At 45.1% G+C, this 23,361-nt stretch overlaps 2 protein-coding genes and 1 long non-coding RNA gene across 8 annotated transcripts in view; 2 read left to right on the top strand and 1 right to left on the bottom strand.

Annotated features, from left to right (window-relative positions):
- Positions 1–23,361, bottom strand: part of LOC111191710 (uncharacterized) — a 121,200-nt gene that overhangs the window by 11,084 nt on the left and 86,755 nt on the right. For all 3 annotated transcript variants that reach the window (XR_007440767.1, XR_007440768.1, XR_007440769.1), the window contains one exon: positions 5,255–5,339. This is a non-coding gene — a long non-coding RNA (uncharacterized LOC111191710). The remainder of the gene's footprint in view (positions 1–5,254; positions 5,340–23,361) is intronic.
- LOC107196878 (extracellular calcium-sensing receptor-like) overlaps positions 1–23,361 on the top strand; it is a 44,223-nt gene that overhangs the window by 8,908 nt on the left and 11,954 nt on the right. For 2 of the 4 annotated variants that reach the window (XM_049483745.1, XM_022667320.2), the window contains exons 1-3: positions 21,617–21,871; positions 22,056–22,347; positions 22,526–23,317. The exons of 1 other annotated variant lie outside the window; for it this stretch is intronic. In XM_049483745.1, coding sequence (XP_049339702.1) covers positions 21,657–21,871; positions 22,056–22,347; positions 22,526–23,317 — 1,299 coding nt within the window. In that variant the 5' untranslated portion in view covers positions 21,617–21,656. Of the gene's footprint in view, positions 1–21,616; positions 21,872–22,055; positions 22,348–22,525; positions 23,318–23,361 lie in introns of those variants that run through there. One more of the 4 variants, XM_049483744.1, reaches the window with a different exon arrangement.
- Positions 2,659–5,967, top strand: LOC111191704 (extracellular calcium-sensing receptor-like). Its single transcript, XM_022667317.2, has 6 exons — positions 2,659–2,929; positions 3,008–3,299; positions 3,470–4,261; positions 4,402–4,629; positions 4,705–4,828; positions 4,987–5,967. Exons 1-6 carry the CDS (start codon positions 2,715–2,717, stop codon positions 5,892–5,894), a joined length of 2,559 nt encoding a protein of 852 aa, XP_022523038.1. The 5' UTR covers positions 2,659–2,714; the 3' UTR covers positions 5,895–5,967.

Below are 23,361 nucleotides of genomic sequence, written 5' to 3'. Positions count from 1 at the left end.
AAATAACAAACGAAAATAAACCCAAAATGTTGACAAAAATATAATCTAACGAATTTAAAAAATAAGAAACGAAAAACCTCCACAGGACCAAAGAAAATTACTAAGACTTGTAATACTGAAGAAAAAACGGAAAAACCAAATAAGCGTCTGGGGATAAAAATTAAACAAACCAAACCACACTCAAAGGAAAAATGTATATATAAACAAAACAAAAGAATGGACAAAAACAACAATCCATTAAAAAACTCATTTAAAACAATCACAGGCTTTTTGCGCAGAATAATAAGTTTCGGTTAGTTTCAGTTTCAAATCATGAAAACAGCTCATCAAAACCTCAACCTATCCTTTTGTCACGTCTGGTGCTGTTAGCTCCTCTGTCCCTTCCACACCAAGCTCTAACGGAGGTTCTCAGGTCAACAACTACACTACCCAGAATGCACCACCCGCTGACATCACGCACTCACCTGATCACGTGACACCTCACCTGCTTCCTCCAGGAAGTCCCGAATACTGATTACTGGCACTATAAAGATGCACGCCAAACAGACTACCACGCCGCGTATTGTAGGTTCTCCTCTTTACAAAGCGTTACTTTATCTCTTGTCTCAGTTTACTTTGTGTATGACCTTGCTTTTGTTTTCTCGACGCCGATTATTGCCTTTGCCTCTGATACTGGATTGTTTGTGTATGACTTGGACTGTGTTTTCACTACTGCCTCTTGGATTACCTCTGATACTGGATTGCTCGTGTATGAACTCTGGACTGGTTATCGTTTCTGGTATGGTTTTGCCTTCATTACTCTGTTTACTGGTGATCACCCATTTCTCTGTATCTGACACCTTTATATTTGACAATATTTGATTAACTAACAGGTCCTTACTTATTTTTATTTAACTGAACTGAGTTTATATTATTTATATCCTTGCAAATTCAGCTCCGTGCTGCGAAAGAGAGAGAGAGAGAGAGAGGCGCAGTGCATTTTGTCTGATTTCTCTTGATTAATTATCAGTACATTTGTTGGCTTTAGTGAATTCAATAACATGACTTTTACACAGGACCTTATTTATTAAAACGTTTTTTTTAGAAGGCAGAAGTTATTCTGTGCGCGCTGCGCCAAGCACTACTTTGCGAGCCTGACACTTCAGAGTGCTGGACGAGATTTTAATTCATAAACTAATATATTTAATATTTTAATAAATTTGCCCTGGTGATAAGAAACAAATGCTAAAATATAGCTTTATATTTCTGTGTATTTCAAATGTTTTAAGTTTTATATAATTGACGGACAGCACCAGACGCCGAAAATGTGCTTTATTTTTCAGATATAAAAGTGAAATTCAGTTAAATAATAGCAAAGTTAAATAAAATAAATTTATGTTCAGTCAAAGTTCTTTTCTCTTTTAATTTTCCATTTCAAAAACTCCAGCATTTGAGTGAGAATAAGCATCTGTTGAAATTCTTAAACAGCAGAATGCCTGTCTGCTATAAGTTAGAGTTATTTAGTCTGTGTACTAAACATAAATTTAAATCCTTATAACTTACAGAAATAAATATAACCAATAATAATTTATAGTTACTGTGCAGATTTTTAAGTATATTTTATTTTTATAGTTGATTGCTGAAGGCTCTGGGTGAGGTTTATTTTTCTGTGGTAAAGAAGTGATGGGGTATTTTGGAGCGCAGGGGGATCAGTCGCGCAAAGCTTTTTTCCGCCTGCCTAGATAGAAACATGCCAGAAATTTACCTCAATACACACCATTTCCAGACCACCGCGCCCATCTGCGTCAATATATTCCAAAAGTCCAAGGCTATTTTAAGGACGCATGCAAGGCGTGTGGTGGTGACACCGTGGTTTAGGGATGCATAAGTGCTGCTGGAACTGGGGAGTTGCATTTTATTGAGGGAAACATGAATTCCAACATGTAATGTTACATTGTGAAACAGAGCATAATTCCCACCCTTTGTTTTTTCCAACATAATAACTGACTAGTCATCCAGGTTTTATTTTTAGTGTTGTGCTATGAAAAGATATAACTTTTTTTTTCCCTAAATCTGATAGGTATATTCACATTTGTGAGAATTTGGTTTTGTAAGCCGCCATTTTAATGAAAATACTAGTGAAACAAGGCTCTGCTGATTTAAGATAGCTGGTAAGACCATGAATTTGTAATTAATCTTGAAGTTTCTGATTTTTGTGTGCCCATGAAGGGGGAAATCTACCAGGGCTGACAGAATGGGTGATTTTTAACCTGGGAAAGACACAGACCATAGGAAGTTCAATTCCATGCCCAGAAAGATCCACAGGCAAAGATCGGACAAATGCAAAAACTCTCCAAGAAAGGAAGGGTCACATTGTACATGTCCAAAGTCGTAGCCAATGTAGAAGGTGGCAGACTCAAAACTCTCATTAATAACTCAGTAATTTAACCAATTAAACATAAATGCCTCCAAGTGAATCACCCCAAATGATTCAAATATTAAGTATTTTGTATGCTTGACAGTGTCAAAAAATCTGCCTCTGGAACCAAGGGGTACCTATAACACTGCCCATAAGAAAGATCATTTTAACAAGTCACACCTCCTTTGAATGTAGCCCAACAGTGTAACTTCTCCATAGAGGATTTAACTTTCCAGCTATATAAATACCAGAAAACCTTCATGTTCAACCAATTAAACAACAGACCTGAGAAGCACACTAATCATACTCAAAGTGAATGGAGCATATATTTACTCTCTTGCATGTGGTGATGGCCATTATAAATTTTTCCAGAACAAATGGAACATTCTGTAGTATGCAGGGAGAGCTTGTATACCCACAACTGTCGAAGGAAGGGGATATCACGATTGGAGCAATTTTTCCCTTCCACAGCATATGGGAGATTACTGATTTGTCCTACTCTGTCAGACCACCTCCAGTAAAGTGCATGAGGTAAGTAAAAGAAAAGTGAGTAATTTTTTTTAAAATATATGTCTTCTAATGTTTAATAAATAACTTGTTGTTAACCAGTCTTGATTTCAGAGCCTTCCAGTTTTCACAGACCCTGATTTATGCAATAGAGGAGATCAACAACAGCTCTTCTTTGCTGCCTGGTGTCTCACTGGGCTACAAGATCTATGACACCTGCAGCTCCACAGCAATGGGGGTTAGAGCGGTCATGGCACTTGTCAATGGGAATGAGAACTTAGATTTGAATGAGCCATGCACAAAACCAACTGAGGTACAAGCCATGATTGGCGAGACATACTCAGCAGTATCAATGGCTATTGCAAACAGTATCGGACCACTCAGTGTTCCCATTGTAAGAATTACTGAATTTATGTAGTAATCACAACTGTTATCATATTCTGATCAAATTGTGTTTGTAAAAATGTTCCTGTCTTACTCATGTTATAATGAACTTATGTTATGCTGTACATATTGTACCTGGTGAACATAATGAAACTAAACTGAAATGTGAATCTGTTACAGATCAGTCACTATTCCACCTGTGAGTGTCTCAGTGACAAAAGGAAATATCCCTCATTTCTGCGCACTATTCCCAGTGACTATTTTCAGAGCAGAGCACTGGCAGAGATGGTGAAACACTTTGGCTGGACATGGGTGGGAGCAATCAGAAGAGATGATGATTATGGTAACAGCGGAATGGCTGCATTTACTGAAGCAGCAAGTGAATTAGGCATATGCCTGGAATATTCCCTCCCATTCTTCAGAACCTACTCACAAGAAAAAGTCCTGAGAATAATTCAGCAGATTAAAAGCTCCACTTCTCGAGTGATTATTGGATTTCTTGACACATGGGACCTGGAGATGTTGGTGCATGTGTTTTTTGAACACAACATCACTGGATACCAGTGGGTGGGAACTGAGGCCTGGATATTTGATCCAGAACTGGCCAAACTGGATAGGTTCAACATACTGCAAGGAGCTATAGGAATGGCTATCTCTGAAACAACAGTAACAGGTCTACAGGACTTCATTCTGGATGTACAGCCACTAAAATCTGCAGGAAATGCTGCATTTACTGAATTTTGGGAGGCAATGTTTCAGTGTACATTTACAATTGAAAATGACTATAGAAATACAACAATATGCACAGGAAAAGAGAAACTGTCTGAAGTGGAAAACACATTTACTGACATGTCCCTGATGCCCATTTTCAGTAATGTGTATAAAGGAGTTTATGCTGTTGCTCACGCCCTCCATCACCTTCTTGGGTGTACAAAGACATGCCCCACAAAAAAGCAGCCTGATCCTTTTACTGTGAGTCATAATCAGATTTGGCAAGGATCTTCACTTCCAAATAGCCAGTAATATAATTGTATTTTATGGGAATTTCTGTTTTAAGTACAACCTAAAGTCATAAAATGTATTAATATGTAGTTTTTGTTCTTTTCTGTCAGTTTTTAGAACATCTCAAAAGGGTGCATTTCAAAACCAAAGAGGGTGAAGAAGTGTATTTTGATGCAAATGGTGATCCTGCTGCAAAATATGAAATCATAAACTGGCAGACAACCAAAGAGCATCAATATGAGTTTATCGCTGTTGGACTTTATGACTCTTCATTTCCTCCAAATGATCGATTAGCAGTAAACCTGAATTCTATTGTTTGGGCACAAAATAGCAATCAGGTTAGTATAAGGAAAAACATGGTGTGAGTGTCTAAGTCTAAAAAAAGATTAAGTTCATATATTTCTTGATCACAGATGCCGAGATCAGTGTGCAGTGAGAGCTGCCCTTCAGGCACCAGGAAAGCTGTACAGAAAGGAAAGCCGATCTGCTGCTTTGACTGCATACCATGTGCAGAAGGAGAAATCAGTAATACTACAGGTACTATAAAACATCCGGTCCATTTCACTCACTTATAAAAATGATAAAACTAAAAGGTTTAAAGTCCAAATGTTTTTTTAAAAAAAGTACATACGATATCTCTCTCTATGTATTGTATATCATTCTCGTTTGTGTTTTTTCTCTTTTATTCTTGACAGATTCAATTGAATGTGAACAATGCAACCAAGACTACTGGTCAAATACACGCAGAGATGAGTGTGTGAAGAAAGAAATTGAATTCCTGTCCTATGAGGAAACTATGGGCATTTTGTTAACAGTGGTTTCAATTATTGGGGCTTTAACAACTATTATAATAGCAATCATATTTTTTAAGTACAAAGACACTCCAATAGTCAAAGCCAACAACTCAGAGCTGAGCTTCTTGCTGCTCTTCTCACTGACTCTGTGTTTCCTCTGTTCACTTACTTTCATTGGTCAGCCATCTGAGTGGTCCTGTGTGCTGCGCCACACAATGTTCGGGATCATTTTTGTCCTCTGCATCTCCTGTGTTCTGGGGAAAACAATAGTGGTGTTAATGGCCTTCAGAGCTACACTTCCAGGCAGTAATGCTATGAAATGGTTCGGGCCTCCACAGCAGAGACTCAGTGTTCTTTCTCTCACTCTCATACAGGTTCTAATTTGTGTGATTTGGTTAGCAACATCCCCTCCATTCCCTTTCAAAAATCTAAAACGTTATAAAGAAAAGATCATTCTAGAATGTCACTTAGGATCAAATGTAGGTTTCTGGGCTGTGCTGGGTTATATTGGACTCTTGGCTCTATTTTGTTTCATTTTAGCTTTTCTGGCTCGGAAACTTCCTGATAACTTTAATGAAGCCAAATTCATCACATTCAGCATGCTCATATTCTGTGCAGTCTGGATCACCTTCATCCCAGCTTATGTCAGCTCTCCTGGAAAGTTCACAGTAGCTGTGGAGATATTTGCTATTTTGGCCTCAAGTTTTGGTTTACTGTTCTGTATTTTCCTACCAAAATGTTACATTATCATATTAAAACCCGAGAAGAACACTAAAAAGCAAATGATGGGAAAAGTTGCAGTTAAGTAAAGTAGGACTTTACATATTTTTTTAAATATCCTACACTAATTAGTAATAAATAAATGTATTCACAATATTCTAACCAATCTATTGATACTCTTTATTGTGTACATGTATTTTATTATTTTTTATTTAAGTGTTTAAGTGTTTTTATTTAGTCCGAGGTCTATAAAATTAAGCACCCAGTCAGGCAGTATGCTATTTGTTTGAATCAATGGTGGTTCTAAAGAGCTCACTGAGTTCTAGTGTGGTACTCTAATAGTATGTCACCATTGCAATAAGTACAACTGCATTGCAGTTTGTAAAATTTCTTCTCTTCTAGATATTTCAAATATTATTGAAACATGAAACATAAGAGTACATGAAAGTGTTGCTGAGTGCTCAACTTTATGTTAGTGTACATGAATTTAAAATAACATCACATACAAGCTCCTTCAGGTCTCAAGTACGTTCATCCATATATAGTATTATATTTCAATTATACACAAGCAGTAAGGTCAGCAATTATCCATTTGCTGACTGCTAAATTCATTCAATTGCTTTGAATAAGGCACAGTAAAAATAAAGAAGAAAAAAACTAAATAAATTATGGAAGCAGTGGTGAGGGAAGCAGTGATTCACAAGATGGCACTTGGTTAGGCCAAGCAGGTGACAAAAAGTGCCAGTTGAAAGCAAAATGAATTAAACAAGGCCCTATTGAACAAAAATGAAAGGTTAGACGCTAAAACTGAATCCAACCCAGACATTTTTTATTTTGGAGATTTTCCAAGGGATGCAAAGATGGGAAACAATAAAGCTGGCAGAGGTATTGGTAATAGAAATTTGCCATGAATATCCACAGGCTAGCAGTGGAGGCATAAAAAAGCATAACCAGAGAGTGCTGGTGTGGCATGGATATGACAGTGAGAGTGATAGGGCTTAGGGGACCTGGATTGGGATGAATGTAATGGGAAGGGTAATAAAGGAAGAGGTTGGGATGAGGGAGGGAAGGGTGGGGATGTTAATTGATATGGAGAAAGAGGAACAAAGAGGGATGCAATACACAAGGAGGGATGGGATTATTTAAAAATGGTGGAATGAGTGTCAAGAAGCAGATAAACTGACATGGAACAAAGACTGTGAATTCCACAAAATTAAAATACTGAGTAGGAGTGCTCAGGGATATGTGAGCTAATGTGATGTGAGATATGATGGTCATGTGCAAAGTTTAGAGCCTAGATAGTAAAGAAAACTTGCCTAGATCTGATAAAGGCAGTGGTAGCTTGGGGGACAGGACTAGAATAAATGGATTGTCTTTTGACATCTGTGGGAAAGAGACCCCACTTCCCCCACTGGTCTGTGCTGAGACTGCAGTAAACAATCCACGAAAATCATCACAACATTTCAAGAAAACTTTGTTTTTAAGGAAAGTATTCTTGTTAAATAATGGTCACATTTTAACGAATGCTGTTACTCACAAATCAGTCTGCAACCAGTACTGATATTCTGGGCTCATATGAGGAGTTTATGTAAGAAGATAGTCTATACCACCAACCACCAGCAGAGGGTCTGGACGCTGCAGTAGAAAAGTAGGTGGATCTGGGTAAAAAAAAATCACAAAAGTCCCAGAATCCTCAGAGATAAGCAATGACCAGGCTCAGCTATGAGACAGCATAAAAAACGAAAAAACAGAAGTTCTTCTACTAGGCCCCAAAGCTGCTAGAAATAAACTATCAGACTTAATGCTAAATCTAGCCGACTTCTCCATCACACCTGGTTCAGCAGCTAAAAATCTTGGAGTTCATAGATCATAGATTCAATCATAGATTCAGATCTAGCATTCGATAAACACATATCTAATGTTAATAGAACAGCTTTTCTACACCTCCATAATATTGCCAAGCTAAGAAATGCCTTATCCCTGCATAACACAGAAAAATTTGTCCATGCCTTCATTACCTCAAGGCTAGATTATTGTAATGCGCTACTGTCAGGATGTTCCTGCAGTAACTTAAATAAACTTCAGCTAGTTCAAAATGCTGCAGTCAGGGTCCTTACTAAAACTCGAAAATGTGACCATATTAGTCCAGTCCTATCAGCACAGCACTGGCTTTTAGTCAAATTCCGCATAGACTATAAAATTCTCCTGTTAACGTATAAAGCCCTACACGGGACCTTTTCGAGACCTCATCTCCTATTATGAACCACCGCGATTACTTAGATCTCGGGGTGTTGATTTCTTAGTAGTTCCTAAAATTCAGAGGAGCTCTGCAGGAGGAAGAGCTTTCTCTTATAAAGCGCCTCAACTCTGGAATAATCTCCCCGAATATGTTCGGGACTCAGACACAGTCTCAATCTTTAAGTCTAGACTGAAACGTACTTGTTTAGTTTAGCTTTTGGTAATTATTTTTTTTCCTTTTAGATAAAGCTGCAGATCTAGGGGTTCATGGACATAGGGAATTGTGGTAAACTGAGATGCTTGTGCTGTTGTTCTCCCACTGCACACGGTCACTCAGGTTTGTGGACGGTGGAGTGGGTGGTAGCCTCCGTGTCTATGTTACCTTCTGCCTCTCTCCCTTTAGTTAGGCTGTTTTATTCCGATCTGCCGGAGTCATTAGTTTGACTCTGATAATATTTTATATTCTCTGTTTTACATAAATCCAGTTAAAACTAATTCCATCTCTCTGGCTTCCTCCGAGTTACTGACTGCCCACCTGTCTGACCTGATACCGATGGATGTTGGACACCCAGGCTCTCATGTCTCCTGTCCGGCCAGGCTGATGGAAGTTTCTGAAGTCAGCTCTTCTCCATCACCCACCACATATCAGCTGCTCATCATCCATCTTATTCTTCACTACAGATTACATCCAAGATTACATGAACTATAACTGCTTCCATTAGTGGTACTGCTATACTCTTAAATATATAAGACCTATGTGGCCGTATAAAGACGTTTTAAAATTAATTTAAAAGCCATTTGACCAGTGGTAGGATGGTCCCCCCTTAAGTGTGAGTCTTGGTCCTCCCAAGGTTTCTTCCTCCTCCTGCAGCTCTGAGGTAGTATTTACTTGCCTCCGTGCTCAATGGGGGTTCTGTATTCTCTATTTTCTATGTTTAATGTTTTGCCTGATTCTTTGTCCTGTGATCATGTTTCTGTAGATATAAGCACAGGTAAGGGCTACCTGCAGGGCATTTCCGCCTGACGCACCTCCGACGGTGCCAAAGGGGGGGTAGCTACAGGGTCATCAGCCGGGAGCCACCCTTTATTGATGTCTCGCTCTTTTAATTCCGGAACATCTCGCGGTGGTGGAGCAATGGCAGGGACGTCTCCCTTTTGCCCCCTGCAGCTACCCCTAGGACCCCTGTTTCCCCCACGACATGTCCTTCCTTCTCAGCCACAGCCAGAAGCTGGCTCTTTCCGCCTCCTCTGCCAAGTCCTTGGATGCCTTCTTCAGCTTTGGCCCGGTCACTCCTACGTTCCTCAGGAGGCGCTGGATGGACGTTCCGATAAACCCCCTACAGCCAACCTCCACGGGGCAGATAACGGTCGACCACCCTGCCTCTCGACACTCAGCTGCCAGCTCGGTGTATTTCTCCTTCTTCCTTTCAAATGCTGCCTCCATTCCTGCCTCCCAAGGGACCGTTAGCTCTGCTAAGATCACTGTTTTGACTGAGGGGGACCACAGGATGATATCTGGTCTCAGAGAGGTTGTGGTTATCTCTAGAGGGAACTTGAGCTGCCGATCAAGGTCCACTCTTAAGCTCCAGTCACATCCGGGTGTTAGCAGTGATCTTCTCTCCCTCTGGGTGATGTTCTGAGACCCTGCCCCTTGTCCAACAAAATGGATCAGCTTTCGTGTTGTTGAAAGATGGTCTTTGGCTGCTTCCAGCCATCGTACAAGGACTTCTGCCAGCTTCTGCAGTACCTGATCATGTCGCCACCTATACCGACCCTGAGCCAGAGCTGTCTTGCAACTGGACAGGATGTGCTGAAGACTTGGGTTTGGGGCGTTGCACAGATGACAGTTTTCCTCTGAGCCGTACCACCGACTCAGATTGCTGGGGCTGGGGAGGGTGTCGTAGGTGGCCCGAATGAGGAAACTTAACCTTGCTTGAGGCATCTTCCATATATCGGACCACTTGATGGTCCTGTCGACCACTCCCTCCCAGGTTGTCCAACATCCTTGCTGCCACTGGCTGAGCGCTTTGACCTTGTACTGCTCTTCCTCACTCCTAATAATTTCTTCAATTACCAGGTCTTTTTTCTCCTTTCTTGTGGCTTTTGACAAAAACTTAGGGGGGGCTGATCCCCACCCCAAGCCAGCTCTCCCTGACTGTGTCCTGCCAACTATCTCTCTGTGCATCAACCTGCTGATGGCCTGGTCAACAGCCTCTTCAGCCTTCCACTTGCGTCCTGTTCGAACTGGTACCTTGGTGTTTCTTACAAACAAAATGACTTCAAAGGCTGCAGTAAAGAGGATGGGAGAGACTTGGAAACTGCTGAAGTAGGTGGATACCAGGCTCTGGATGCAAGTTGGAATATGGAAGAACTCTAAGGCAAAGGTGATAAGCTGGTGGGGGACAGAACCATAGGCATTTTCCAGATCCAGCCAGACAAGTGCAGGTCTGACTTCTCACGCTTCGCTGTCTGAATCTGGTCCCAAATCATAGTTGAGTGTTCCACACAGCCAGGGTATCCTAGGATGCCCGCCTTCTGACAGCTGGTGTCGATGGATCTGTTTTCTAGGAGATAGCTGGTCATTCTCTTCGCCACCACTGAGAATGGGATGATGGGATGGTTTGGGTCTTCCAGGCAACTCTCATCAGTTTCCAAAGGAGCTTCAGCCCCATCGGGCAGCTCTTATATACCCTATAGGGCACACCATTCAGACCTGGTGCTGAGGCGGATCTTGCCTTGTCTACCACCTGCTTATTCTCAGCCCACCTAGGTGGTGTTGTATCAAACTGAGATACAGGCTCAGCAGGGCAGGGCACGTGTCGTGGTGAACCAATTGGGATGTTCTTCTCCTGGTCACCTAGTTGACTTTTCATGTGCTCCTCAAGCTCCTGTGCAGTGGCTTCTAACTTCCCATTCTTTTTCTCCTCCAATAGGCTCTTGGCAAACTTAAAGGGGTCCCGGAAGAACCTCGCCCTCTCTTTCTCTTTCTTGCTTCTCCGTCTGCGGATCCGCTCAGCCCTCCGCAAGGTCGCAAGCCTATTTCTGATTTGGACCCAGAGTGCCTTCAGACCTTCTTTCTCATTCTCTTCAGCTTTTCTCCAGGACTTCCTGAGTGACCGCCTCTCCTTTACCAGCTTGAGTATCTCCTTCTCTCGCCTCCCTAGCTTCTTGTGGGTGTTCTTCCTTCGCACCATTTCTCCAAATCTCTCCTTGCCTTCTTCGTAAATGATGTTACCGAAGAGGTTCAGCTTGGCGGTTGCACTGCCTTGAAGAGATTTTCCAAGGATGATGTGCAGATCTTGGTCAAGACTTCTCCATGCCTCTTTGTCATTGGCTTTGGGCCACTTGACCTTGGGTTGTCGGATTGGTCTCTCACTTCTTACTTGTGTCGGGGGTTCACTGCTAGGGTTCTCTTCCTGATTCTTATTCTGTGGGGTGAGCACTAGGTGTTGTCTGTGCTCCTGCTGCTGGGAAAGGTGCTGCTCTTCTCCCTGGTCATCTGCAATATTGGAAACAGCAGCACTTTGGTGCTCAACCGGGCTCTGTCTCCTGCTTGTCTGATCTGCTGGCGCAGTGCAAGATTGCATGTGGCTCATTCCTCCGCACTTCGTCTTCCCCTGATGGATACGCAGTCCCCTATGAGTTGTCACTTTTGTCCACCCACAGCTACATTTTCTCGGGATCCATTGCTCATCCCGTCCTGTTTGGTGCATCTTCCATCCCGCCTGTTGGTGGACCTTACTATGTGCCTTCCCACCTAGTTTCTACCTTAAGGCCTTGTTTCACAGCCTCTGTCCACATTCCCAATTGTTCCGTGGTAGCATACTGACCTGCAGCCCCCACCTTGGGCAGTACCTAAACACAGTGCACAAATCACTAATTAATACAATATTCTACCGAATAAAAATACTAATATATAAATAAGTAAATAGTAAAAAACTTTGCACTAGGGTCCACCTCCCCCACTACACCATAACAGAAGGTGTCACCACACAATGGACCCAGCAGAGTTTAAAATATTGAATGTTGCCGTCATGAGCAGCTGTTGCTTGAAATTACATAGCCATCTTGGTTCAGAACCAGCCCAAGCTCCTCCACCTCTCCATAAGGTAGCTTTAATTGGACATGATGCCCAAATAGCCACTCCAGAGTGTTATTCAGGGGATGGTGTTTGAGCAGCAACCCTACCACTTCCCAACCGAGCACTCTAAAGTGGCCTTTATGGTGCCCTTGCTTACTGACAGGGCACTGGCATGGGCCACAGCATTATGGGAGCTGATTGTGTCACTGTAATTGCATTTACCAAGGCCTTACGCCAAACTTTCTATCAGTCGTTGGGGGAAGGAGGCTGAGCCATGATTAATAGATCTTATCCAGGGTGCAAGCTCTGTGGCAAAGTACAATGAGGCCTTAATGGCTGTCTTTCAACAGGTTCTTAATGGCAGGATAAAAGACGAGCTGACCACTAGAGACATACCCATGAAACTTACTAAGCTCTGTGACATGTACATCGTCCTGAACAACCGCATACGTCAGTGGACTTAGGAAAGAGTAGAGCAGTGCTTGTGCCTTAAGCTTTGGGTCCCAGTGGTTGAGTGACTCCACCCAGGGAGCATTTCCACAAGGGGCATCTGAGCCCCTGCAAGTGGGAGGCTCCCGGTTACCTGACCCGCCAAGGGGTCGATTCATGTCCAGGGAAGGGTGTTAAACAACCCCTTGCAAGTCAAGAAAACTGCAAGGTCTAACCTGAGCGGTGGTTTTGGCCTCAGACCTTGAGGTATCCCATACCTCTAGCCTACATCTCTTTGTGACATTGGCCTGGGTCCCACAACAATGTCCCTCCCTCATAGCCTTTATAGAGTCTGGAGCTGCAGGGAGCTTTATTGATACTTCGCTTGCTTCTAGTATTAGTCTTCCAGTAGAGCCTTAGGAACATCCGCTGCCTGTCCTTGCCATAGATGGGAGAGTTGTGGGCTCTGGCCCGGTTACCCATTGCACCTAACCGATAGTGTTACGAGTAGGGATATATGCACAGCAGGTAGAACTGTACCTAAATCAGGCTCTCCACTTGAAGTTGGCACTTGGGTATACATGGTTGGAACTCCACAACCCTCAAATAGATTGGGCAATCTGGTCAGTCTATGTTTGGGGCCCTTTTTGTCAGGGAAACTGTTTGGGGCACAAGGCAGCCCCCCCTCTCAGGCAGTTCAACCTAGAGTACCAATCATACTCCACTTAGATAAGGTCCCAGAAGTATATATGGATCTCCAAGAAATATTTAGAAAGGAACAATCCCAAGTCCTACACCTGCACAGTCCGTATGACTGTGTTATTGATCTTCTACCAGGGACAACTTCGCAGAAGGGGTTGTCTGTTTGCACTTTTTCTTCCTGAATGTGACACTATGAAAAGTTACATCCATAAGGAGTCAAGTTTCATATGGCCATCCTCTTCTCCAGCTGGGGCTTTTTTATGGTGGGCTATCTCCATGCATTGATTACAGAGGACTGAGTGCAATAACTGTGAATATGAGGCATGCCATTTGAGGCACTGCAACAGGCTTCCATTTTCATTAAATTGGACTTGCATCTGCACTAAACTGGACTAAACATCGTCTGCATAAGGCAGGGGGATGAATGGAAAACATCCTTCGGTACCTCAACAGGGCATTATGAGTACCGTGTAATGCCCTTTGGGCTTATGAATGCCCCAGCACTGTTCCAGCATCTAATTAATGACGTGATGCGTAAACCTTAGACCAGTACCTATGTCTACCTTGACGACATATTGATATATAACTGGTCCCGTGGGGAACATGTAGGATATGTCCGAAGGGTACTCCAGTTTCTTTTGGAAAACCATGTGTAATGGGTTGGAGTGCTACAGATAGGTGGCACTCCAGCCCAGAGAGTTGTAGAACCCAGTGGCAGAACAGTAGATCTCAAAGCAGGTAAACTCAAGAAAAAAGGGAAATAATGATAATAATAATAATAATTAATTATATATAATCATTAATATATATAAATATATATTAATAGGATATATAATATTATAATAATAAAATTATATGTATATATATGTATGTATGTATATATATATATATATATATATGTCCTTATTAAACCCAGCTCCACGCGGGGATCGAACCCAGGCTGTCGCGGTCGCAGCCCAGTGCTCTAACCGCTGCACCAGTGAGACGGGTGCAAAACAAAGCCACGCCTAGCGTGAGTGAAATAGTGGGGGAGAATGTAAACAAGACTCGCCGCGGAAGCTAACGGCTACCTCTTATAAGACAAGGTGAAGAACAAAAGAGCTTCCAAAGGAAACGAAACTTAACTAAGGAGTTTGTGGATTATATGCTGTTCCACCAGAGAGGGGAGGAGCAGAGGGGGGAAAAGAGAGGTGAGCAATCCGCGCCTCGCGGCTGCTACACACACACACACACACACACACAGGAGAGAGCACACAGCTCCACCAGACTCGAGAGGGAGAGGAAAGGGATAGAGGAAGATACTTATGCGGGAGGAGTATGCCAGCGTGTGCCGAACAATACTCTCTCCAAAGGGATAGCAGGGAAGAAAAGAGAAAAAGAGCCGAGGCTCGCTCGAAAAACGGGCATAGATTCGCTCTCACGAGCTTCAAAGATCCAGCCCCGAGGACCTGAATCTCAGGGTTTATATAGGGGCAAACCCAGGTGGAGTGGATCAGGTCTGATTAGGGGCTCAAGACCTCCCCCTGGCGGCCGAAGAAGCACTCGGCCGGCCCCTAGCCATTACAGGACCCCCCCTCCGAGGGGCGGCACCCGACGGCCCTAAACCCACTGCACGGTCCCGCCGGAAGGCCCTAACCAGATCGGGGTCCAAGATGTACCTGGAGGGCACCCAGGACCGTTCCTCCGGCCCATAGCCCTCCCAATCCACCAAGTACTGGAGGCTCCCGCGCACCCGACGGGAGTCCAGGAGCCGGCGGACAGTGTAGGCCGGGGCACCACCCACGACACGGGGTCCGGGGGGAGAGGCACGACCAACGGAGCAGAGGTAGGGTCTCAGGCCGGACACGTGGAAGGTCGGGTGTACCCTCATGGCAGGGGGCAGGGCGAGGCAGTAGGACACCGGATTGATCCGGCGCACTACCTTGAAGGGTCCCAGGCACTGTGGAGCCAGCTTGCGTGGGCTGCCCCGCAGTGGGATGTCCTTGGCCGAGAGCCAGACCCGTTGTCCGACCCGATAGGAGGGCGCAGGCCTCCGCCTCTTGTCTGCGTGACGCTCCTGCATCGCCTGGGCAGACAAAAGGGCGGCCCGAGCCCTTCTCCAAGCCCAGCAACAACGGTTAACCGTCTGGTCGGCTGAAGGCACTCCCGTTACCGTCTCCTGTCCGGGGAAGGCAGGCGGAGCATAACCGAACTGGCACTCGAAGGGTGACATCCCTAGGGACGAGTGCCAGAGCGTATTATGGGCATACTCCGCCCACCTCAGTTGGTCTGACCAGGTAGACGGGGCCGCCAACGCCAGACAGCGGAGGGTCCGTTCCAGATCCTGGTTGACCCTCTCTGTCTGTCCGTTGGACTGGGGGTGGAACCCCGAGGACAGACTGACCTCAGCCCCCAGTAAGCGGCAAAAGGCCCCCCAGAACCGGCTGGTGAACTGCACCCCACGGTCCGACACGATGTCAGCGGGTGGTCCGTGGATGCGGACCACCTGGTCCAGCAGCACCTCTGCAGTCCCCTACGCGGTTGGTAGCTTGGGCAGGGCCACAAAGCGACCAGCCTTGGAAAACCTGTCCACAATGACTAATATCACGGTGTTGCCCCGAGATGGGGGCAACCCCGTGATAAAGTCCATGGACAGGTGTGACCAGGGACGTGAGGGGACTGCTAGAGGGTGCAGTAGACCCGTGGGCCTGGTTCTGGGGTCCTTACCCTGCGCACATGTCACACAGGCGGCCACGTGGGCACGCACGTGTGACCCCTGGATGTGCGACCTGAGGTGAGGAGTGTCCTCAGGTGAGTACCCTTTTCCTGAGGGAGGGAGGTACATAATCCCGACCTGGTGGGCCATTCTCTGGACCAGGATCTGTCTCTTGGGCCCGTCTGATGGCTTCCAAGAGTCCCCACCGAAGGGGTGCCAGGATCCTGGCTGGAGGTAAAACGGTGGAGGGCTCGCCTAGGAGAGGAAGGGGTTCCCACTGGCGAGAGAGGGCGTCCGGTTTGATGTTCTTGGATCCAGGGCGGTATGACAAGACAAAATCAAACCGGGTAAAAAACAACCCCCATCTGGCCTGGCGTGGATTTAGGCGCCTGGCCTGTTGGATGTAGGCCAGGTTTTTGTGGTCTGTCCAGACCAGAAAGGGGTGTTCGGCCCCCTCAAGCCAGTGCCTCCACTCTTCTAGGGCGAGCTTTACCGCCAGGAGCTCCTTATCTCCCACGTCATACCTCTGCTCGGCAGGGGTCAGACGGTGGGAATAGTAGGCACATGGGTGCAGTCGGCCATCCAGCCCCGCCCGCTGGGACAAGACCGCACCCACGCCTACTTCAGAGGCGTCCACCTCCACGACAAATGGGAGTCCAGGGTCAGGCAGTCGGAGAACTGGCGGCCTGGTCAGCAGGTTCTTGATTGCATCAAATGCCTCCTGGGCTTCTGTGGTCCAGGTGAACCGCCCTGAGGTCTTCCTGGTCAGGGCGGTCAGTGGGGCGGCCACAGTGCTAAAGTTCCGGACGAACCGCCGGAAAAAATTAGCAAAGCCCAGGAAGCGCTGGACCAGGCGTACTGAGGTGGGTTGGGGCTAGCTCTCGACTGCCTTGACCTTGGTGGGGTCCATGTGCAGGGTGTTATGGGACACCACGAAACCCAAGAAGGACACCGTCTGCACATGGAACTCGGACTTCTCCAGTTTGACGTAGAGGTGGTTCTCTAGGAGTAGCTGGAGCACACGTCGGACATGGGTGACGTGTTCATTTACCGAACGACTATACACGAGTATGTCGTCCAGGTAAACGAACACGTACCTGTCCAACACCTCCCGGAGCACCTCATTAATATACCCCTGGAAGACAGCGGGGGCATTCATCAACCCGAAGGGCATAACTAGGTACTCATAGTGCCCAGAGGGGGTGATGAACGCCGTCTTCCAATCATCGCCCGCCTTGATCCTGACTAGATTATAGGCACTGCGCAGGTCCAACTTAGTGAAGATGGTGGCCTGCTGCAGTGCCTCGAAGGCGGACGACATAAGGGGTAGGGGGTAACGGTTTTTAACCGTTATTTTGTTGAGGCCTCTGTAGTCTATACAGGGCCTCAAACCCCCATCCTTCTTCCCTACAAAGAAAAAGCCGGCGCCGGCCGGGGAGGAAGAGGGTCAAATGAAACCCAGGGCCAGAGCCTCCTGAATATACTCTTCCATCGCCCGGCGCTCGGGGCCTGACAGGGAGAACAACCTTCCCCTGGGGGGACTAGTTCCAGGGAGAAGGTCGATGGCCATGTCACAGGGGCGGTGGGGGGGCAGTATCTGGGCCTTCTTTTTGCTGAACACCTCCCTGAGGTCATGGTAGTCGGTGGGCACTCGGGAAAGGTCAGCAGCCTCAGGATCGAGGTTTGTGCCTCTGGGGGCTTGGGAAGGCTGGAGGCAGGAGGTCCGACAGGCGGGCCCCCATGCCAACACTGACCGGGACAGCCAGTCGACATGGGGGTTATGCCTCTGGAGCCAGGGGAATCCCAGAACCAGCTGCAAGTCAGGGGCGCTGATGATGAACAGCGTGATCTGTTCAGAGTGCGACCCGACTCGCAGTGTGAGGGGATGTGTTTGATGTGACACCATCCCTGGCTCCAGGGACCGCCCGTCAATCGCCTCTATAGGCAGGGGCTCCCTCAGACGGACCAGCGGCAAGGCTAGCTTCCTGGCTGTGGCTGCGTCCATGAAGTTACCCGCCGCTCCTGAATCCAGGAAGGCGGGCAGGCGGACCTCAGAGTCCCCACATGCCAGAGTGGCGTTGAGGAAAACCCCTGTAGTCCGAGGGAACCCGGGTCGGTCCGTTAGGGGTTACTCACCCCCTAACGGATGCTGGCGTTTCAACGCCAACTGTGGACAGTCGGTGCGTTGGTGCCCTGCTGTCCCGCAATAGAGGCACCTGCCGTCTCGCATGCGGGTGTCTCGCTTCTCTTGCGAGAGGCGCGTGTGCCTCAACTGCACGGGCCGCCCTCTATTACCTGTAGGACTGGGGGGTCCATCCCCAGTCCGTACCCTATACCGCTCCCTTAGGCGGTTATCCAGCCTCTGGGTGAGCTCAATGAGGTCATCAAGTGTAGTTGGTGAGTCGCGATGGGCGAGCTCATCCTTGAGATCCGCATTGAGCCCGTGATGGAATGCGCTAGCGAGCGCACTAGCGTTCCACCCACTTTCAGCCGCGAGCGTACGGAACTCGATGGCATACTCAGACACTGACCTCCTACCCTGACGCAGGTTCAGGAGGCGGGCCCCCGCCTCCTCTCCTCAAACCGGAAGGTCAAATGTTCGCGAAAGAGCTTCCGCGAACAGCATAGCTGTGGTGCAAACACCCGGCTGGTGTACCCATACTGGGGTTGCCCACGCTAATGCCTTTCCGGTGAGGAGGGAGACGATGTATGCCACCTTGGCCCGCTCCGACTGAAAGCGGGAGGGTTGTAGCTCGAAAGCCAGAGAGCACTGTAGGAGGAAACCCCTACAGCCCCCTGGCTCGCCCCCGTAGCACATGGGAGCCGGTAACGGTGGCTCAACTAAATGTGCAGAGGGGGGTGCAGCCGCCACAGGCTGCTCTGCCAGAAGAGGGTCCGGCCCCTGGGGAACTGGTTGAATGGTTGGGGGTGGGTTCCGGGCCAGCCTAGCCGTCAGACCCTGCAGCTGGGCTAAGATTTGCTGCAGGGTCTGCTCATGCTTCCCTATTGCCACCCCCTGGTTCCCCAGGGCAATTTTTACCTGCTCGAGATCCAACTGTTCTGCTGGATCCATGTTTGGGCTGGATCTTTCTGTAATGGGTTAGAGTGCTACAGATAGGTGGCACTCCAGCCCAGAGAGTTGTAGAACCCAGTGGCAGAACAGTAGATCTCAAAGCAGGTAAACTCAAGAAAAAAGGGAAATAATGATAATAATAATAATAATTAATTATATATAATCATTAATATATATAAATATATATTAATAGGATATATAATATTATAATAATAAAATTATATGTATATATATATGTATGTATGTATATATATATATATATATATATATATATATATATATATATATATATATATATATATATATTCTGTAATGGGTTGGAGTGCTACAGATAGGTGGCACTCCAGCCCAGAGAGTTGTAGAACCCAGTGGCAGAACAGTAGATCTCAAAGCAGGTAAACTCAAGAAAAAAGGGAAATAATGATAATAATAATAATTAATTATATATAATCATTAATATATATAAATATATATTAATAGGATATATAATATTATAATAATAAAATTATATGTATATATATGTATGTATGTGTATATATATATATATATATGTCCTTATTAAACCCCGCTCCACGCGGGGATCGAACCCAGGCTGTCGCGGTCGCAGCCCAGTGCTCTAACCGCTGCACCAGCGAGCGGATTGGGATGCGGCCGCTTTATTCGCCCTTAGAGCCTCCGCCGAAAGGGGCGGAGCAACGAAAACGGGCGGAGGACGACAACGGGTGCAAAACAAAGCCACGCCTAGCGTGAGTGAAATAGTGGGGGAGAATGTAAACAAGACTCGCCGCGGAAGCTAACGGCTACCTCTTATAAGACGAGGTGAAGAACAAAAGAGCTTCCAAAGGAAACGAAACTTAACTAAGGAGTTTGTGGATTATATGCTGTTCCACCAGAGAGGGGAGGAGCAGCGGGGGGAAAAGAGAGGTGAGCAATCCGCGCCTCGCGGCTGCTACACACACACACACAGGAGAGAGCACACAGCTCTACCAGACTCGAGAGGGAGAGGAAAAGGATAGAGGAAGATACTTATGCGGGAGGAGTATGCCAGCGTGTGCCGAACAATACTCTCTCCAAAGGGATAGCAGGGAAGAAAAGAGAAAAAGAGCCGAGGCTCGCTCGAAAAACGGGCATAGATTCGCTCTCACGAGCTTCAAAGATCCAGCCCCGAGGACCTGAATCTCAGGGTTTATATAGGGGCAAACCCAGGTGGAGTGGATCAGGTCTGATTAGGGGCTCAAGACCTCCCCCTGGCGGCCGAAGAAGCACTCGGCCGGCCCCTAGCCATTACACCATGTTTTTGTGAAACTAAAGAAAGCCACAAATCTTTTCTCTCAGGTGAGTCCAGTGCTGCCTGGGGTTTGCAAATTTCTTTCGCCATTTTGTGCAGCAGTACCTGTTGGACTGGGAAGGCTATGGGTCAGAGGAACACTAATGGATCCCAGAGAGCCAGATCCTGGACCTGGCACTGAGGGGTACTGTAAAAAGGTGGCCTATACCACCAACCACGATGGATTTCGTAGAAAAGCTGGTGGATCTAGGACAAAAAACTCCAAGTGTAAAAATCCCCAATGGTAATCAGCACTGACCAGGCTCAGCTGTGAGACACAGCATAAAAAACCCAGTCAAGCAACAGTTACTTGTCAAAACTTTGTAGAGGGGTGACCGGAAACAGTGGGTAACAAGAAAAGAGAGAAAAAAGATCTCATAAGAAAGCCACAAAAAAAGAAAAAATCTTAAAAAAAGAAAAGTTTTTCCTAAGTTCCCTTTTGAGTTTATTTGAGCCATTGAGGCACTTGCTTTGTTTGCCTTTCCCGCCTTTTTTCTACATGCTATTTTTAAGGCCTTATTTCACATCCTCTGTCCATATTCCCTTGCAGGGGTAGCACACTGGCCTGCAGTCCCCCCAAGGTTGGAAATTCAAACCCCACAAATCACTTATTTAATGCAATAATGCAAATATCAATACAAATATTCAAATAAAAAAATAGTCACACAAAAACGTTTCTTAACCATGGCTCGGCGTTTTACTATTCTGTGTGTAGTTTCACCATTGCTTTGGCTGTTTACGGCCCATTATATTTTTGGAGCATTTACACAACACATTCAGACTTTTATCATAACTAGAAAAAGTTAGAAACACTGAAACACAGATAACTGTAATTATTAAAATAATTTATATATTTATAAATTAATCATTATAAATGATTAATAAATAATAAGTATTTTAAGTAAGTTTTTTGTTTAGAGAAATTACAGATGAAGCCAGAAAGTACGGTTTCTAACCCTTTCAAAAGACTCAGTTTCAACAGTGAAAAGAAAAATTATAATTCTGACAGGTGGAGTGCAGTAATAAAGTCATTACTAAGATGAGGAAATAAAAAAGTCTGACATATGAGGCTAATATTTAATATATAATACCAATTTGACTATGAGTTACCAAAACCCATGAGTAAAACTTCCTGAAAAATTATTTACGGGTCATTTTAGAAAGTCACACCTCTTTGCATGGGACCAAACAGACTTCTCCACAGAGGATTTGCCTTTCAAATGTATAAATACTATAAAACCTCCCAGTACAATCATCTGAAACCACAGACCTGACAAACACATTGACTAAATCATTTTTGAAGCTAATGGAGCATATCATTGCATTCTTGCATGTTGTAATGGCCATCATGAATTTTTCCAGAACAAATGGGACATTCTGTAGCCTGCAGGGAGAACCTGTTTACCCACAACTTTCAAAAGAAGGGGATATTATGGTTGGAGCAATTTTTCATTTCCACAGCAAATGGCAGATCGCAGATTTGTCTTACTCAGTCAGACCACCTCCAGTAAAGTGCACGGGGTAAGCAAAATCTTACACACCTATGTATATGATTATATTGGTTTTATATATATATATATATATATATATATATATATATATATATATATATATATATATATATATATATATATATATATATATACACACAACCAAGTAATAAGGCATTTTGACTTCTTATAATGTTGTATAACTTTTTAACCAGTCTTGATTTCAGAGCCTTCCAGTTTTCACAAACCATGATTTATGCAATAGAGGAGATCAACAACAGCTCTTCTTTGCTGCCTGGTGTCTCACTGGGCTACAAGATCTATGATAGCTGCAGCTCTGCAGCAATGGGGGTTAGAGTGGCCATGGCACTTGTCAATGGGAATGAGAACTCAGACTTGAATGAGCCATGCACAAAACCAACTGAGGTACAGGCCATGATCGGTGAAACATTCTCCTCAGCGTCAATTGCAATGGCAAACAGTGTTGGACCACTTGGGGTTCCCATTGTAAGAATAACTAAACATATGTAGCAATTAAACCTATGACAGTTATTTTATGATATGTATGATATGAAAAAAATGTTATTGCTTAAGTCATGTCATAATTAACGATTATGTTGTATTAAGATTGTTGGCAGTGTGCAAAGTGAACATAATGACTGAAATGTGTGTGAATGTCTTTCAGATCAGCCATTATTCCACATGTGAGTGTCTCAGTGACAAAAGGAAATATCCCTCATTTCTGCGCACTATTCCCAGTGACTATTTTCAGAGCAGAGCACTAGCAGAGATGGTCAAGTACTTTGGCTGGACATGGGTGGGAGCTATAAGAACAGATGATGCTTATGGAAACAATGGAATGGCTGCGTTTACTGAAGCAGCAAAACAATTAGGTATATGCCTGGAATATTCCCTTCCTTTTTATACAACCTACTCAGAAGAAAAAGTACTAAGAATAATTCAGCAGATCAAAAGCTCCACTTCTCGAGTGATAGTGGGATTTCTTCATACGTGGGACATGGAAATGTTGGTTCAAGTGTTTTTTAAACACAATATCACTGGATACCAGTGGGTGGGAACTGAGGCCTGGTTTATTAGCCCAGGAGTGGCTAAACTGGATAAGAACAATATAGTGCAAGGAGCCATAGGGCTAGCCATCCCTAAAACAACAATAACGGGTTTGAAAGAATTCATTCTGGATGTACACCCTCTGAAATCTGCAGGAAATGCTGCATTTACAGAATTTTGGGAGGAAATGTTTCAGTGTACATTTACAATGAAGAATGAATCTAAATATAAAACAGTTTGCACTGGCAGTGAGAAACTGTCTGAATTAGAAAATGCATTTACAGACATGTCCCTGATGCCCATTTTCAGTAATGTGTATAAAGGCATTTATGCTGTTGCCCATACATTACATGGCCTTCTTGGCTGCATACAATCATGTCCGATAAAGAAGCAGCCTGATCCTTTCACTGTAAGTCATAATTTGATCTGAGACAAGGATAAACACTTTGATCA

This window comes from Astyanax mexicanus, chromosome 9 (genome assembly GCF_023375975.1).
Source record: "Astyanax mexicanus isolate ESR-SI-001 chromosome 9, AstMex3_surface, whole genome shotgun sequence".
Taxonomy (NCBI): Eukaryota; Metazoa; Chordata; class Actinopteri; order Characiformes; family Acestrorhamphidae; genus Astyanax; species Astyanax mexicanus.
This window is presented reverse-complemented; position numbering and strand designations above follow the sequence as displayed.

Bases quoted from the DNA above. Each gene is read 5' to 3' on its own strand.
- LOC111191704 (XM_022667317.2), top strand. From the start codon at position 2,715: ATGGAGCATATATTTACTCTCTTGCATGTGGTGATGGCCATTATAAAT. The intron at 4,262-4,401 runs GTGAGTCATAAT...CTTTTCTGTCAG, and splicing joins AGCAGCCTGATCCTTTTACT to TTTTTAGAACATCTCAAAAG. The intron at 4,829-4,986 runs GTACTATAAAAC...TATTCTTGACAG, and splicing joins AGAAATCAGTAATACTACAG to ATTCAATTGAATGTGAACAA.